This window comes from Eubalaena glacialis, chromosome 2, assembly GCF_028564815.1.
Source record: "Eubalaena glacialis isolate mEubGla1 chromosome 2, mEubGla1.1.hap2.+ XY, whole genome shotgun sequence".
NCBI classification, from domain to species: domain Eukaryota; kingdom Metazoa; phylum Chordata; class Mammalia; order Artiodactyla; family Balaenidae; genus Eubalaena; species Eubalaena glacialis.
The window spans coordinates 4,060,216-4,075,066 of record NC_083717.1 but is presented as its reverse complement, the minus strand read 5'-3'; the positions used below and the strand labels follow the sequence as shown (position 1 = coordinate 4,075,066).

The 14,851-nt window shown below is 39.1% G+C and overlaps 1 protein-coding gene across 4 annotated transcripts in view; it reads left to right on the top strand.

Moving 5' to 3' along the window:
* Window positions 1–14,851, top strand: part of EPC1 (enhancer of polycomb homolog 1) — a 92,021-nt gene that overhangs the window by 62,622 nt on the left and 14,548 nt on the right. For all 4 annotated transcript variants that reach the window (XM_061178098.1, XM_061178095.1, XM_061178085.1 and 1 more), the window contains exons 2-7: window positions 1,181–1,340; window positions 11,302–11,447; window positions 11,854–12,060; window positions 12,437–12,585; window positions 13,492–13,651; window positions 14,659–14,832. In XM_061178098.1, coding sequence (XP_061034081.1) covers window positions 1,181–1,340; window positions 11,302–11,447; window positions 11,854–12,060; window positions 12,437–12,585; window positions 13,492–13,651; window positions 14,659–14,832 — 996 coding nt within the window. The remainder of the gene's footprint in view (window positions 1–1,180; window positions 1,341–11,301; window positions 11,448–11,853; window positions 12,061–12,436; window positions 12,586–13,491; window positions 13,652–14,658; window positions 14,833–14,851) is intronic.

Sequence of the window (14,851 nt, the reverse complement as noted above, 5' to 3'; positions counted from 1 at the left end):
GTTATTACTCGAGACAAAGACCGGGTTTGAATCTGTGTCAGCTTCGTGAATGAAAAATGGAGACAATAATCTGTACCCTTCTTTGGAATGATCATATTAGTTGATTTGTATGACATTTATGAAACACTGTATGAATAAGCAATTAGAATCGATAAAATATTTTTTATACATAGCCTGCTTTCGTCATACAATACGTTCGAATGTTTTAACCCTCTTTTTTTTTTTAAATTCATATACACTTGTAATGTAGGAATCTTCTGATTTTTTTTTTTAAATTTATTTATTTATGGATGTGTTGGGTCTTCGTTTCCACGCGAGGGCTTTCTCCAGTTGCGGCGAGCGGGGGCCACTCCTCATCGCGGTGCGCGGGCCTCTCACTATCGCGGCCTCTCTTGTTGCGGAGCACAGGCTCCAGACGCGCAGGCTCAGCAATTGTGGCTCACGGGCCCAGTCGCTCCGCGGCATGTGGGGTCTTCCCAGACCAGGGCTCGAACCCATGTCCCCTGCATTGGCAGGCAGATTCTCAACCACTGCGCCACCAGGGAAGCCCTTAACCCTCTTTTTTAAAAAGTCTCATCTGTAGAATGCAAACTATTTTTCTTTTTAATTAATTAATTAATTTATTTTTGGCTGCATTGGGTCTTCATTGCTGCGCGTGGGCTTTCTCTAGTTGCGGCGACCGGGGGCTGCTCTTTGTTGCGGTGCGCACGCTTCTCATTGCAGTGGCTTCTCTTGTCGCGGAGCACGGGCTCTCGACGCGCGGGCTCAGTAGTCGTGGTGCACGGGCTTAGTTGCTCCGTGGCATGTGGGATCTTCCCGGACCAGGGCTCGAACCCGTGTCCCCTGCATTGGCGGGTGGATTCTTAACCACTGCGCCACCAGGGAAGTCCCTGTAAAACGCAAACTTTAATAACAGTTTTAGTCAGTTTTCGGAATCTTTTGTATAATTTAACTCTCAATTTCGGTGTAGTACCTTTTCTTAAATTGAGGAAATATACAGTGTATCTAACCAAATCTTGTTTCTATTCAAAATGTTTTTACCACAACTGTATTGTTAGCATCCTTGCAAGGCTACTAAAATCCCTCTATTTCAAAAACAAATGAAAACCTCTTCATGAGGCTGTATGTTCTGTTTGCTAGTTTTTTAAAACGTAGCTTACGTCTTTTTCCCTCTTCTTAGGAACACCACCTTCAGCGGGCTATCTCGGCACAGCAGGTGTATGGCGAGAAGAGGGACAACATGGTCATTCCAGTCCCGGAGGCAGAGAGCAACATCGCTTACTATGAGTCCATTTACCCCGGGGAGTTCAGGATGCCAAAGCAGCTCATTCACATACAGCGTAAGTAATTCCTCTTGTGGTAGCTGTACTTTGCATTCTCTTCTTTTGTAACTCTCAACAGGTTTTTATCAGTTCGGAGCCATTTTCAGTACCCATTTCACTGACCAGAACCAGCTTGAGAGTTATTAGAGCCCATTTTCACCTTTTATAATTGTGCTTGAGCTCTCTGCCTGACAGAAAAGATAGCATTTTCATCCTAGATTTTTAGCTTCATCTCAACATGGGACCTTATGCTACTGTAGATGAGTAGGATAAAGAATATACCTTAGATGTAGAAATCATTTTCTTACTCTTCAGAAATAGTAATGTTAATTGCCTGAAAGAATTTCTTAATAGAAGTCAGAGGTCAGCAAACCTTTTCTGTAAGTATTTCAGGCTTTGTGGGTCATTCAGTCTCTGTGACAGCTATTTTACTCTGTGTTCCAATAAAACTGTATGGACTAAAACAGATGGCAACCCAGTACTGGCCTACGGGCTGTAGTTTGCCAACCCCGTCTGTGTTTCTACTAATTTTTTTCTTTTTTTCTTTTTTGGCCGAGCTGCGCGGCTTGTGGAATCTTAGTTCCCTAACCGGGGATCGAACCCGGACCCTTGGCAGTGAGTGCTGAGTCCTTACCACTGGACAGCCAGAGAATTCCCCTAATTTTTAAGAATTTAGCGTTTTTAATTGGTAACTTGTCTCACTTGGTACTGATAGGCTCTTCATTGGAAGTGATCCTTGGATAGCTAATCACATTTGATGATGAACAGCTGAGAGCTTGTAGACTTAGACGAATATATTTCATTCACTCAGTCCCCAAGTAGTGGACAACTTAAACACATAATTGAAAGGTTACTAAGGTAAAATTGCTACAGCTTTCATTGTGGTCTTGCTGACCTTTATGATCAAGAGGTTTTTCCAGGGGCCTGCCTCAGCTTTTTCTCAGGACAATATAAATGTTTTGTTTTTATTGTTCTTTCTACGGACATAGAGAAACTAGCTTTAACCAGTTTCCAACTTATTAACTACTTTTCTGACTCATTTAACCTCTCTCCATATGATCTAGTTCCTGTCCTGGATTCTAAGCATTTTTTTTTTTTTAACTATTTCTTGAATATGAAAACTAAAAGTAAACATAATGCCTGTATTGACTCTTATCAGTTCTGTATTGGCATTTGATATTTTTAACTTGTAATGTTTTTTCTTCTTTACCTCTGACTTGTAACTAATCTTACTGACTTCCTTTAGAAAAAAAAGAAATTTTTCCGATTTATTAAAGGCTACTTTGAAGTGAACCAAACAAGTGGCATGTGTTTTCTTGCCCACTCACATGTTTAATAACATGTAAGACACAGACATTGTAAACAATTTTGACCAATATTAGGACGTAAAAATTAGTTCTCTGGAAAATCATGTCAGTGTGAAAGTTCCAGAGCTGATCCTTCCTCTACGTGTTAACTAGAACCACATCGCGTTCCACAGCCACAGGCTCTATTATCTCACGAATACAGGCGTTTAGGTTAAAGCAGCATTGAGCAAGATAAAATTACATTAATCAATTTACATTATCATTACTATCAGAAAAAAAATTCGAATGCATGTTTTACAAATAGTTGCTTATTGATGACCAAAATTCACAAACCACATTTTATTCGTAGCTCATAGATTAAATTGTGGTCAGAAGAGTCAAAAGGGACTATACTTAAAAAGGAATTGACTTTGCTGACATTGTAATCAAATAATAGTAATAAAATGGGAGCAGAATTGTAAATTATTTGGGACAAAATTTTTTTGCATCAGTACAAATTTGGAAAGATGTATTATATTGGAATGTTAATAAAGACAGCTAAATTAGTGTTAGCTGCCTTTGGATTTCTTTTAACATTTTGTCTTGGATGATTATAGGTTCACAGAACATGTGAAGCCTTGTATAATCACCACCACAGTTAAGATACTCAGTTGTACCATCACCACAAGACTCCATCTTGTTGCTGCTTTAAATGCACCCCTAGCCCCTGGCAACCACTAATCCGTTCTCCATCTCCGTAATTATGTTTGTTGATGAAGGTAACATAGATGGAATCATGCAGTATATATCCTTTTGAGATTGACTTTTTCCGCTTAGCATAGCCTCCTCGACGTTCATCCAAGCTGGTGCATGTATCAGTAGTCCTTCTTTCCTCTTGCTGAGCAGTCTTCCGTGATCCATGTGCACTGCATGTTTCACTGCTCACCCGCTGAAAGACATTTGGGTAGTTTCCAGATTTTAACTACGGATATTTCAAATAAAGCTGCTATGAGTGTTCATGTACAGATTTTTGAGTGAACATAAATTTTTATTTCTCTGGCTTAAATACCATAAGAGTAGTTGCTGGGTCATCCGTTTTTAGTTTGACAAGAACGTCTACACTGTATCCCAGAGTAGCGGTACTGTTTTACATTATCATCAGCAGTGTATGTGTGATCCAGTTTCTCCTGTATCCTTGCCAACATTTGAGGTTATCACTTTTTAATTTTAGCCATTCTAATAGGTGTGCAGTGATATCTCATTGTACTTTAAATTTGTGTTTCTCTGAATGGCTAATATGTTAAATGTCTTCTCATGTGTTTGCCATCTATATATCCTACTTGGTGAAATCATTGCTCAGGTCTTTTGCCCATTTTCTAATTAGATTGTTTATTTTAATGTTGAGTTTTGAGGATTTTGTTTTGTTTATATATTCTAGACACACACCTTTGTCATATGTGATCTGGAAATATTTTCTCCCAGTATATAATTTGTCTTTTCATTCTCTTAACAGTTTTTCACAGAGCAGAAGTTTTTAATTTTGATGAGATCCATTTACCAATTTTCCTCTTACAGATCATGATTTTGGTATCAACTCTAAGAATACTCTTTGTTTTGCCTGGGGTTTGCCAAAGATTTTCTCCTATGACCTGTTCTAGAAGTTTCACAGTTCTACATTTTACATTTTTTAAAATTTATTTATTTTAATTTATTTATTTTTGGCTGCGTTGGGTCTTCGTTTAGTTGCAGCGAGCGGGGGCTACTCTTCTTTGTCTAGTTGCAGCGAGCGGGGGCTACTCTTCATTGCGGTGCGCAGGCTTCTCACTGCGGTGACTTCTCTTGTTGCGGAGCATGGGCTCTAGGCACGTGGGCTTCAGTAGTTGTGGCTCGTGGGCTCTAGAGCGCAGGCTCAGTAGTTGTGGCTCACGGGCTTAGTTGCTCCGCGGCATGTGGGATCTTCCCGGACCAGGGCTCGAACCTGTGTCCCCTGCATTGGCTGGTGGATTCTTAACCACTGCGCCACCAGGGAAGTCCCTACCTTTTACATTTAAGTGTGTGATCAATTTTGAGTGTGAGGTTTAGGTCACGGTGTTCCCCCTGCCCCCATTCTGAGTATCTAATTGTTCCAGCACCATTTATTGAAAAAGTGATCCCTCCTCCACTGATTGCTTTTGCTTCTTGGCCAGAAATTAATTATGCGTGTTGATGTGTCTCTATTTCTGGCTTCTGTATTCTATTCCACTGATTTCTGTGTTTTTCCCAAGACAGTACCACTGTCCTGATTACTGCAGCTATATGATAATCCTTAACATCAGGGAGAGTACTTCCTCCTTTATTTTTCTCCTTCAAGATTGTTTTGGGTATTCTAGGGCTTTTCCCTGTAAATATTACAACAAGTTTGTATCTGCAAAGAAGCCTGCTGAGGTTTTGATAGGAACTGCGTTTAACCCTATAGATCATTGTGGGGAGAACTGACATCTTTTCTGTGTGAGTCTTCCAGTCCGTGACCACCGTGTGACCCTCCAAGTATTTAGGTCTTCTTTGATTTCTTTTATAAAGTTGACACTTTATAATTTTCATCATAGAGAGCCATGGTTTTTTAGTACTTTTTTTTTTTTTTTAGATTTATACCTGTTTTCTTTGGAACAATTGAAAATGGTATTGCACTTTTGACTTTGGTTTCCACTTTTTCATTGTCTGTATACAGAAATGCAGCTTAATTGTATGTTGAGCTTATGTCCTGTGGCCTTAACTGAGATCACATATTAGTTCTAGGAGATGTTTGCAGATTCTTTGGGATTTTCTGAATGGAAAATCATGTTGTAGTCTGCAAATAGAAATGGTTTTGTTTTTCCTTTCCAACCTGCATGTCTTTAATTGCTCTTTCTTGCCTTGGTATAGTGGTTAGAACCTGAATATGATTTTAAAATAAGAATGGTGAGAGCAGACATCCTTGCCTTGTTCCTGATCTTAGAGGGAAAGAATTTAGTCTTTCACCATTAAGTATTATGTCACCTGTAGGGTTTTTTTTTTTTTTTGTAGTTGCTTCTATGAGATTGAGGAAGTTCCCCTGTATTCCTAGGGTACTGGGAGTTTGTATCATGACTGTTGAATTTGTCAAATGCTTTTTCTGCATCAATTGATAAGGCCATGTGATTTTTTTTTTTTCCTTCTTTAGCCTTTGATATGATAGGTTGCATTGGTTGGTTTTCAAATATTGAACCAGCCTTGCATACCTGGAATAAATCCCACTTGGCTGTGGGGTATTATTTTTTTCATACATTGTTGGGTGGGATTTTATTGAGGACTTTTGCATCTAAATTCATGAAAGATATCGGTTGGTAGTCTTTTGTTTGTGTGTGTGTGCTCTGGCTTGTCAGATTTTGGTATCAGGGTAATACTGGCCTCATAAAACAAGTTGGGAAGTGTTCCCTCTTATTTTCTGGAAGAGATTGTGTAAAATTGATGTTAATTCTTTAAAAATTGGTATTGGCTTTTAGTATACTACGATACACAAGAAAAGGCTAGTTATACTGTAGATTTCTGCAAAGTTAAAATTGAATCTTGAATGCCAGGTGGTCTAACAAGTTGCTTATGAAGGGTACATTGCCTCGAATTATGTATGTAATTTCAATTCTCAAAATTTCTATTTTGTAAAACTCTTAAACTAATTTACACAAACTGCTCCTTGGAGTTTTTAAGATGGTAATTAGTATTGCCTAAAAAAGTAATGATAAACACGTTTGAGAATTATTGCCTGTTATATTCTCCTTCCACCCCCCAGAGTTACAATGCATATTACTTATAGGCTCTGGGAATCTTGCCGTTAAAAAAGAAAGTTTCTTTTAACCCAGCATTTTCCAAATATATTCATTACATGTTATCTGTTAACATTTCATTGAACATTTATTTGGAAAATCTCAACGTTTTTCTTGTCTTTAACAGGCTTAGGAAAGAGAGCATAATTTTCTCCTGTCAGAGCTGTAAAGGAAGAAACCTGTATTAAAACCATCATCCCCTTCTTATAGTTCCAAACTGTGGTTACTTTCTAAACTATTTCAGAGTACTATTCAACATCTCCTGCTCCAAAGGGTCTTAATGTTGTTTCTCTTTTGATTGGTGATCTGGAAGGCTTCTAGATTGTACAGCTAGGACTTCTCCTTTCCTATTCATGCTGGCAGAAAGGACAAAAACAGTTCTGACCAGAATAGGCAGGAACAATTCTCTCTCCCCCTTCCCCTTGTGCTTGGGTCTCAAGGTTCTCCTGTTAATCCTCAAAGGAAATCTTTTTTTAACAGGCAGTCTTGGTGTATATTTGAATATGTGTATATGTGTGTGTATAGATACAGATCTGTGCATTTCCAGTTCTGTCCACTGGTGGAGCCAAGAAGTAAAAAATATTCAGTAGCAATAAGCACACCTAGCACCTATTCCCTGATCTGTTCCCCACTAAATAGGGCCAAGAATACACAGAGAAATGGCTCATCCCAGGGCTGGGGCAGGGTAAGTACAAGATAAACCTGGAACATCTTGTTATGCCAGAAATTAAGAGCTCACAAAAATGGCAGAGGCATATCACAGGGGGACATAGGAGTTTCCACTGGCTAATTTGGGGACATTTTAAGCAGTGGAATAATTGGGTACAAGAACGACTTATAAACATGGAAAAAGTAGGAATTCATGAGTCCATACTGGTAATAAGCCGTGCTAAATGGGGGAGAAGTGTAGTCTTGTGGTTTTACAGTACAGAATGCCAAGAGCTGAACGGTGCTGTGGCAAGAGTGCTGGAGAATCATCTTCGCACTAAGCGCGACCGAGATTGAGCCGCACAAGAATCGCCAGTGTGTGCTCGCTGTAAGGGGAAATTCTCATGAGGGGCAGGACATTTCCGTGGCCTTAAACTCTCCCCACAAACTGCTCATTAGTTACGGCGGCAGGCGGGGGGCAGCAGTTACACGGTGGGGTAATGGGGCAATATCTTGACTGGTGGCCACAGTTATCACCACTTAGGAGAAACAGATGAACATCATGTGCCTCTAGGTGTGAGACCCTGGGAAGGAGTAAGAATAAAGTCGAGTGGTGTGGCAGCTAAGAGAGTGTAACCTGATCACAGTGGGGAAAATCCCACAGACGCAGCGCGAACAACCTGCTGGTAGTGGGAGTGGTAATACTCCTGAGACGGACATCATCGTGTCCTAAAAGACAGCGAAAGGCTGTGGAAATGTTCCACAGTAAAGGAGGCTAAAGAGACGGCAGTAAAAATAATACCTGATCCCAGAGTGGTCGTGTACTGTAGTGGGAAATGTTATGAATTATTGGATCAGCTGGCAAAAGTGGAATATGAAGTTGATGACTGTACTGTGATGATGTGGAAACACTCTGAAGTATTTAGCAGGAAAGAGCCATTATGAAGGTAATTTACCCTCTGGTGGCTCAAAAAAATAGTGTGTGTGGGGTGTGTATATGTGTGCGGTGTGTGTGTGTGTATACACATGGAGGGGGAGAGGACACACACATGCAAGTGATAAAGCAAATGCAGTACAATTTTAACAGCAGGTGAATCTGGGTAAAGGATATGCAGGTGTCCCTTGCGCTGTTTTTATTTGGAGGCTTTTATAAGTTTGAATTTATTTATAAATAAAAAGATTTTTAAAGAATAGATCCTTGTAGAGCCTCCTTTTTTTTTGTTACCTCTCAGAACAGATGTATCCTTTCTTTATGCCCTGAATCTGAAAGATTACATTTTCTCTTTCCCTTTCCCCATTATTATTCTGGTTCTACTTTCTCACAGATAAAATCCATAGCATCTACCAACCATGCAGATATAGCAGAACTTTATCTACGGAGGACTTCATATGTAGGATTTCAAATCTTTCAGATCTGGGATTCTCTGTTTACTCTCCCCAAGTACATTCTACAAGTGACTCTGTAGTTTATAAGTATAAAGAAGTTGAAGAATTTCATGATCTAGCTAGCCAGTGATCGCTTTTGTCTTCTTATGTCCAAGCAAGGATGTCAAATACCTACCACCCCACAGTAAATAACCACTGTTACGATGGTCTTTTCTGCTGCCCAGAATTTATTCCAGGGTCTTTGCAAGTAGATGTTACCAGTCATGGGGAGCTAGTGCTTGAACGGAAACCTGTGTGCCATCCCTGCTGTGGGAAGTTTCTCCTCAGCCTTGAATAGTGTGCCTTCTTTTCTATCAGGAGTTATATTCTGTTCCCAGTCTACATTTTGGGCCATTTTGTGGACCCAAATACCCTTTCACTATTTGCTTCCTGTAATTTAAAAATGCTGCTTGGAGTTATGGACATACCTACCTGTGCACACTTAGTCTGAGCCGTAATACGGCATTTGTTACGTAGACATTTATATGCATTTCACCTCTACTACTGGACTCCAAGCACAGTGGTTTGTACCACTTTGTTTCTCCTTTAAAATAATCTAATCAATTTACGTGTACTGTTGTGATCTTTTTATTAGGTTTATTTTCTGTAGAATTTTCTCCTCCATCTTTATAGAATACTGTATTTTGTTTAGCCATATACATATCTGGGTTTATCTCTAGCAGAATGTTTTAAACGGAGTCAGCTTCTGCAGTATGGCTCCCGTTGTTTTAACAATTATTGGCTAACTCGGGCTCACTGTAATTGGTAGAACTCAATTAGAAGAGGCAACTCATTTGCCTGTTTTCTCTTTAGACCTTGTTTTCTGTGCTCAGTAACATGGCCCAGGAAATTTGAAGATACTCCTGTTTCTAGAACCATGATACATATGTTACATCTTTATCAGCTGCAGCTGAGCTGTCAGTTGGACATTGGGCTGAAGCCAAATTACACTTCAATCATTGGCTGTGGTTTTTTGGTCAGATGAAATCCTAAAGTGAGTTTTTACATGTTAGCGTTTCTCTAGGGTTTTAATATTTTATATCTGAACAAGATTTGGTTCTCCTCATATTTGAAGGTCTTAGATGTGTTTGCATTAACTAAAGAAAAGCTTCTGGCAGAGGCAAGAGCAGCCTCTCAGGTACTCGCTAACTTCGGTGGCGAAGACATGGAGCTCCCTAGGGTGGGAATCTTCCTTTCCCATCTCCATTCTGTTCCTTAATTTGTTGGATGTGACTTGTCATTGATGATATAAGGTATGCCAAAAGTATGTCAAGTGTATTTTGATAATGCATAAGTAAGGTGATACTAGGCAGGCTTGTTTCATATTTATGAATCATTAAGCTTGTAAATGTGATATGCTCTAAAGAAAAATAAATTTTATAGTGGAGGGTGCCAAAGCAATATATAAACGAGACCCTAAACACGTATAAAATACACCCTTAAGGAGGCAGAACATTGATAGTTGGTCCCTATCAGTTTGGCTTTCTGGATTATCTGGATCACCACTCTTTAACAGAACTTTCAATGATGATGGAAATGTTTTTATAATCTGTAGCATCTGGTAACAGCATTAACCACTAGCCACATGTAATACTTAGCACTTGAAATGTGGCTACTGAATTTTGCATTAAGTTAATTTAAATCTAATTGGTCACACATGGCTAGTGGTTACTCCACAGATGTGGATTGTTTTGGTTAGGGACAAAACAACAAGTGTGTTTAATCCAGCAGTTTTAAACCACTTGGGAATCTCCAAAATCTCTGTTTACATAGCAACAGCAAACAGAATTAGATGGTGGAAAATCATTGAAGGGCCGATGGTGCAGGAAACATGGGTGCAGAGAGGGTAACGTATAGAGATTTTTATGAAGGATCTGAATATTCATTTATTTTAATTAGGAATGTTACAGAAGTGTGATACAGGTCAAAATGAAAATGAAGCCTAGCGTTATAGTTCCACAAATATTCGTTGGGTTCCTATGGGCCAGATACTATGTCAGTCTTGAAGCAGGGATGGCACATGTGGGGCAAGCAGAGTCCCCCCCACCCGTTCCTGTCACAGGTGTCACCACGCTGACTGCAGATGTTTTCAGGGTTTTTTCCCTCTTGAATAGAGTCAAAATCCAAATGCTTTTCAGTAGAGTACTGCGTGCAGAGTTGGCGTACAAGATGAACATGTTTACTGCCTCTGCACTGACGTACAGAGATGGATAAGACACGTGCTTCCTCTCTGGGAGATCACGCACATTCGAATGCTTAACAAATAAGATTGTAAAGTAAGAAGGGGAGTGATCTAGAACAGGCTTTTTTTTTTAATAAATTTATTTGTTTATTTATTTATTTATTTATTTTTGGCTGCGTTGGGTCTTCGTTGCTGTGCGCGGGCTTTCTCTAGTTGCGGCGAGCGGGGCTACTCTCCGTTGCAGTGCACGGGCTTCTCATTGCGGTGGCTTCTCTTGTTGCGGAGCACGAGCTCTAAGTGTGCGGGCTTCAGTAGTTGTGGCTTGTGGGCTCAGTAGTTGTGGCGCACAGGCTTAGCTGCTCCGTGGCATGTGGGATCTTCCTGGACCAGGGCTCGAACCCGTGTCCCCTGCATTGGCAGGCGGATTCTTAACCACTGCGCCACCAGGGAAGTCCCTTCTTTCTTAAACTTTAAGTGTGGGAAGCTTAGATTGTTTGTGAGTCTGAAAACAAAATCTTTCAAAAATCTTTCCTATTTCTTTAGAGATTATCCAGACGTCTGTGAGAGGTTTTGTCCATGTATTCACACAGTAAACGATTGCTTATGGTTTCTTCTGTCAGCTTTTAGTTTGGATGCTGAACAGCCCGATTATGATTTGGATTCTGAAGATGAAGTATTTGTGAATAAACTGAAGAAGAAAATGGACATCTGCCCACTGCAATTTGAGGAGATGATTGACCGTCTAGAAAAAGGCAGTGGTCAGCAGGTACAGCTTCATTGTATATATATTAAGTGTGTGTATGTCTATATAAATATCTCTTCCGTATGGAAACAGTGTAATGCTGGGGAGAGGGTAAGCGAGCAGGCTCTGGACAAGCATGAATTCATATCTTATCTCTGCCCATTACTGGCCTGTGTAATATTCAGTATGTTTAAATTTCTCTGTGCCTCTCTTTCCCCATCTGTAAAATAGATGGATAAACATTGCAGGATTGTTGCGAAAATTAAATAATTTATATAAAGCATCTAGCTCATGGTCTGACATGTACAAGGTACTCAGCATGTCTGTTGTTGTTAATGCTGTTATTTTGATTATTGTCATTTAAATTTAGAAGTACTTTTGAGCCTTTTATTTGTATTATGTGAAAATGACATAGTGATTTTACATTTAGCCAGTCAGTCTGCAGGAAGCCAAACTACTGCTAAAAGAAGACGATGAATTAATTAGAGAAGTTTATGAATACTGGATTAAAAAGAGAAAAAACTGTCGAGGGCCATCTCTTATCCCATCAGTAAAACAAGAGAAGCGAGATGGTTCCAGCACAAATGATCCTTATGTGGCTTTTAGAAGACGTACTGAAAAAATGCAGACTCGAAAAGTAAGAGAACCTGGGGAAATTTTTTTGTAATTTTTTTTGATGTAAGAAAAGTTATTTATAATTATGAGTATCTCAGTATCTGAAGGCTGTGTTTTAATTTGTGTTTAGACAGACTTTCTATATATTGTAATGAAAAATATTAATTTAAAACGTCAGCCTTAAAATTCATTAGAGTTATTAATGATATACTTTAATGTTAATCCATTAAAAACCATATTCAAAATTGATTTCCTGGTAATCCATGTTCCCTTTCAGTGTCTTTAAATTCTAATCTCACCCTTCAAATATATATATTCTTATATATCACTAGCTATACTCAGAATGCCAGTAGTCAGAAATGCTTATTGACATAAACAAAGCAAATTCATATTTGCAGAATCGCAAAAATGATGAAGCCTCTTATGAAAAAATGCTTAAGCTGCGTCGAGATCTGAGTCGGGCTGTTACTATTCTAGAGATGATAAAAAGAAGAGAAAAGAGTAAAAGAGAGCTATTGCATTTAACACTGGAAATTATGGAAAAGAGGTAAAGTATATTTTAATAGCATTAGCAGCGTGGTACCATTAGAATTTTGTGTGGAGTTAATTTGTGTCCTAAGCAATTATCTGTAACTCCAGAAATATATTCTTTTAATAATAGAGACTACTGAAATGTGTGCTGTGGTATGCTTTGTATAATTTTACATACGTTCCTCTCTTTATTTTCATTTTTCAAGTGACTGGGTTCAGTAAAATTAAGTTATTAAGTTATGCCAGGTATTTACATTTTGAAATCGTATTCTTTTGCCCTTACTTGAGTTGTGTGCAGGGCTGTGAGGGAGAGAACATTTGTCACTTCTAAAGTTTTTATTTTATTTACTAGATGCTACTGAATTTTTTCTTAACACTTAACTGGGCTTTTTAACAGGGAAGTATAAGAAGGGGAGAGGGCGAGGCCCATAATCTTACCACTCAGGTAATCCTTTAGCGGAAGCACAATGAAAACTTCAAGCCTCACTCCCCTCCTTCGTAGCCCCTGTTCCCAAAGAAAACCACTAATCAGTTTATTGTGATTCATTTCAGAAAAGTTAGCTTTATAGCACAGGCAACTCAAATTAGCAGAAAGTTCCTCAGCACCATTTTAGGCATGAATTTCAACATCTCCACCAAATCTTTCACCAAAATTGCTGTGTTAAAAGTTAAACCTTTGTTTTCTTTCCCACAGTTATCTATTAATGGTGCCAAGATAAAGCTATAAGCCAAAAAGCAAAAGAAAGAAACAATAGGAATTATGTAATCTTTAGTTTTAATAAGCATTCAGCAGATAGTTTACCTGCAGTGTTACCGTAGGTCTAATCAGGGTTTATAGTTATAGCTCAGTTAGTTAGTAGTCGTCACGAGGATGAGTACTTCCTGAACTAACTTTTTCGACTTCCTTTCTTTGCCCTTTCAGGTATAGTCTGGGTGACTACAGTGGCGAGATCGTGTCTGAGGTCATGGCGCAGAGACAGCCCATGAAACCTGCTTACTCCATCCCCGTTGTCGCCCTCACCAACAGCGGCCAGTTCAAACACCAGGAAGCCATGGACGTGAAGGAGTTTAAAGCTAATAAGGTAATAAAAATTTCTGTGGGCAGTAGTAGCTGATCATGTTGAGTGGTATTTTATCACGAGATTCAGAGTGAAAAAGAAAAAATATGTATATAAACCCTACCGTGAAAGCCAGCTTTTGATTTAAGACTGGCCTGTGGATATAGCAGTAGAACTTGTAAAGAGAGATACCTTATAGTTTAATAATTAACTTTTCTTTAAAAACCGTAGTGCCATAAACTGCATAAAACTTGGTATAAATATTTATGTCAACCGTGATACCTGCCATGATCTTTTTCTTCCTAACAAATATCATTTCTGCCTCTGATCTTTCTTGCCTGTTGCCTGTACCTCAAATTCATACCTCTCCTAGCCTCTGCCCTCACCTGCCATACATATTTCTAACATGCACTGTGTTCATTGCTCTGTCACTCTTGCCTCTGTGTTTTATTCCCGTGTTGTTTCCCTATTTAATGATTTCATATCTTTATCCTCTAAAACTGCTCACAATTCACTTTCATTGTTCAGCTAGCAAGTCCTTACTACTCTTTATTTTTTTAATATCTCAGCGTTATGGATTTATTTTTCACTATGTTCACAGTTATCTGAAGTTTGCTTTGTGTATATGTTTTCATTATTACTTTCCCAATATTGATTTGTTAATTCTTTAGAATAAAGACTAGACATCCCTTTTTAAAAATTCTCTCCTAGAATTTTCATAGAAAATTAAGAAACAGATACAGGAGCCAGCAGTAAAGACTCATTGTTGTTAAAGGATTTCAGCAGCTGGAGAACTTCTGTTCTCTTCTTTTACTTGATTATGATTATGTGTAGGTTGTAGAAACATTCCTGTTTTCACAGAGACCAACCTCTAAGACTTTACAATAGAAGATGACAAAATGCTAAGGGTCTTGTATCTCTTATGAGTGGGAATGCCTTCATTTTAGCAGTAAACTTATTTTTAAAACTCCCCCCAGACTTTCAGTTTGTTGAACATGGTTGCTAGTGTGTAATTCGTGACTGTCTTGCAGCCAGATAAGGCCGACCTTACCCGACCTAAACGTAAATATGAGAAGAAGCCCAAAGTCTTACCTCCGTCCGCTGCTGCCCCTCAACAGGCCGGCCCCGCCGCGCTGCCCGTCTTCAACGCTAAAGACCTGAACCAGTATGACTTTCCCAGCTCGGACGAAGAACCTCTCTCCCAGGTGAGTGGAAGGATTTCTG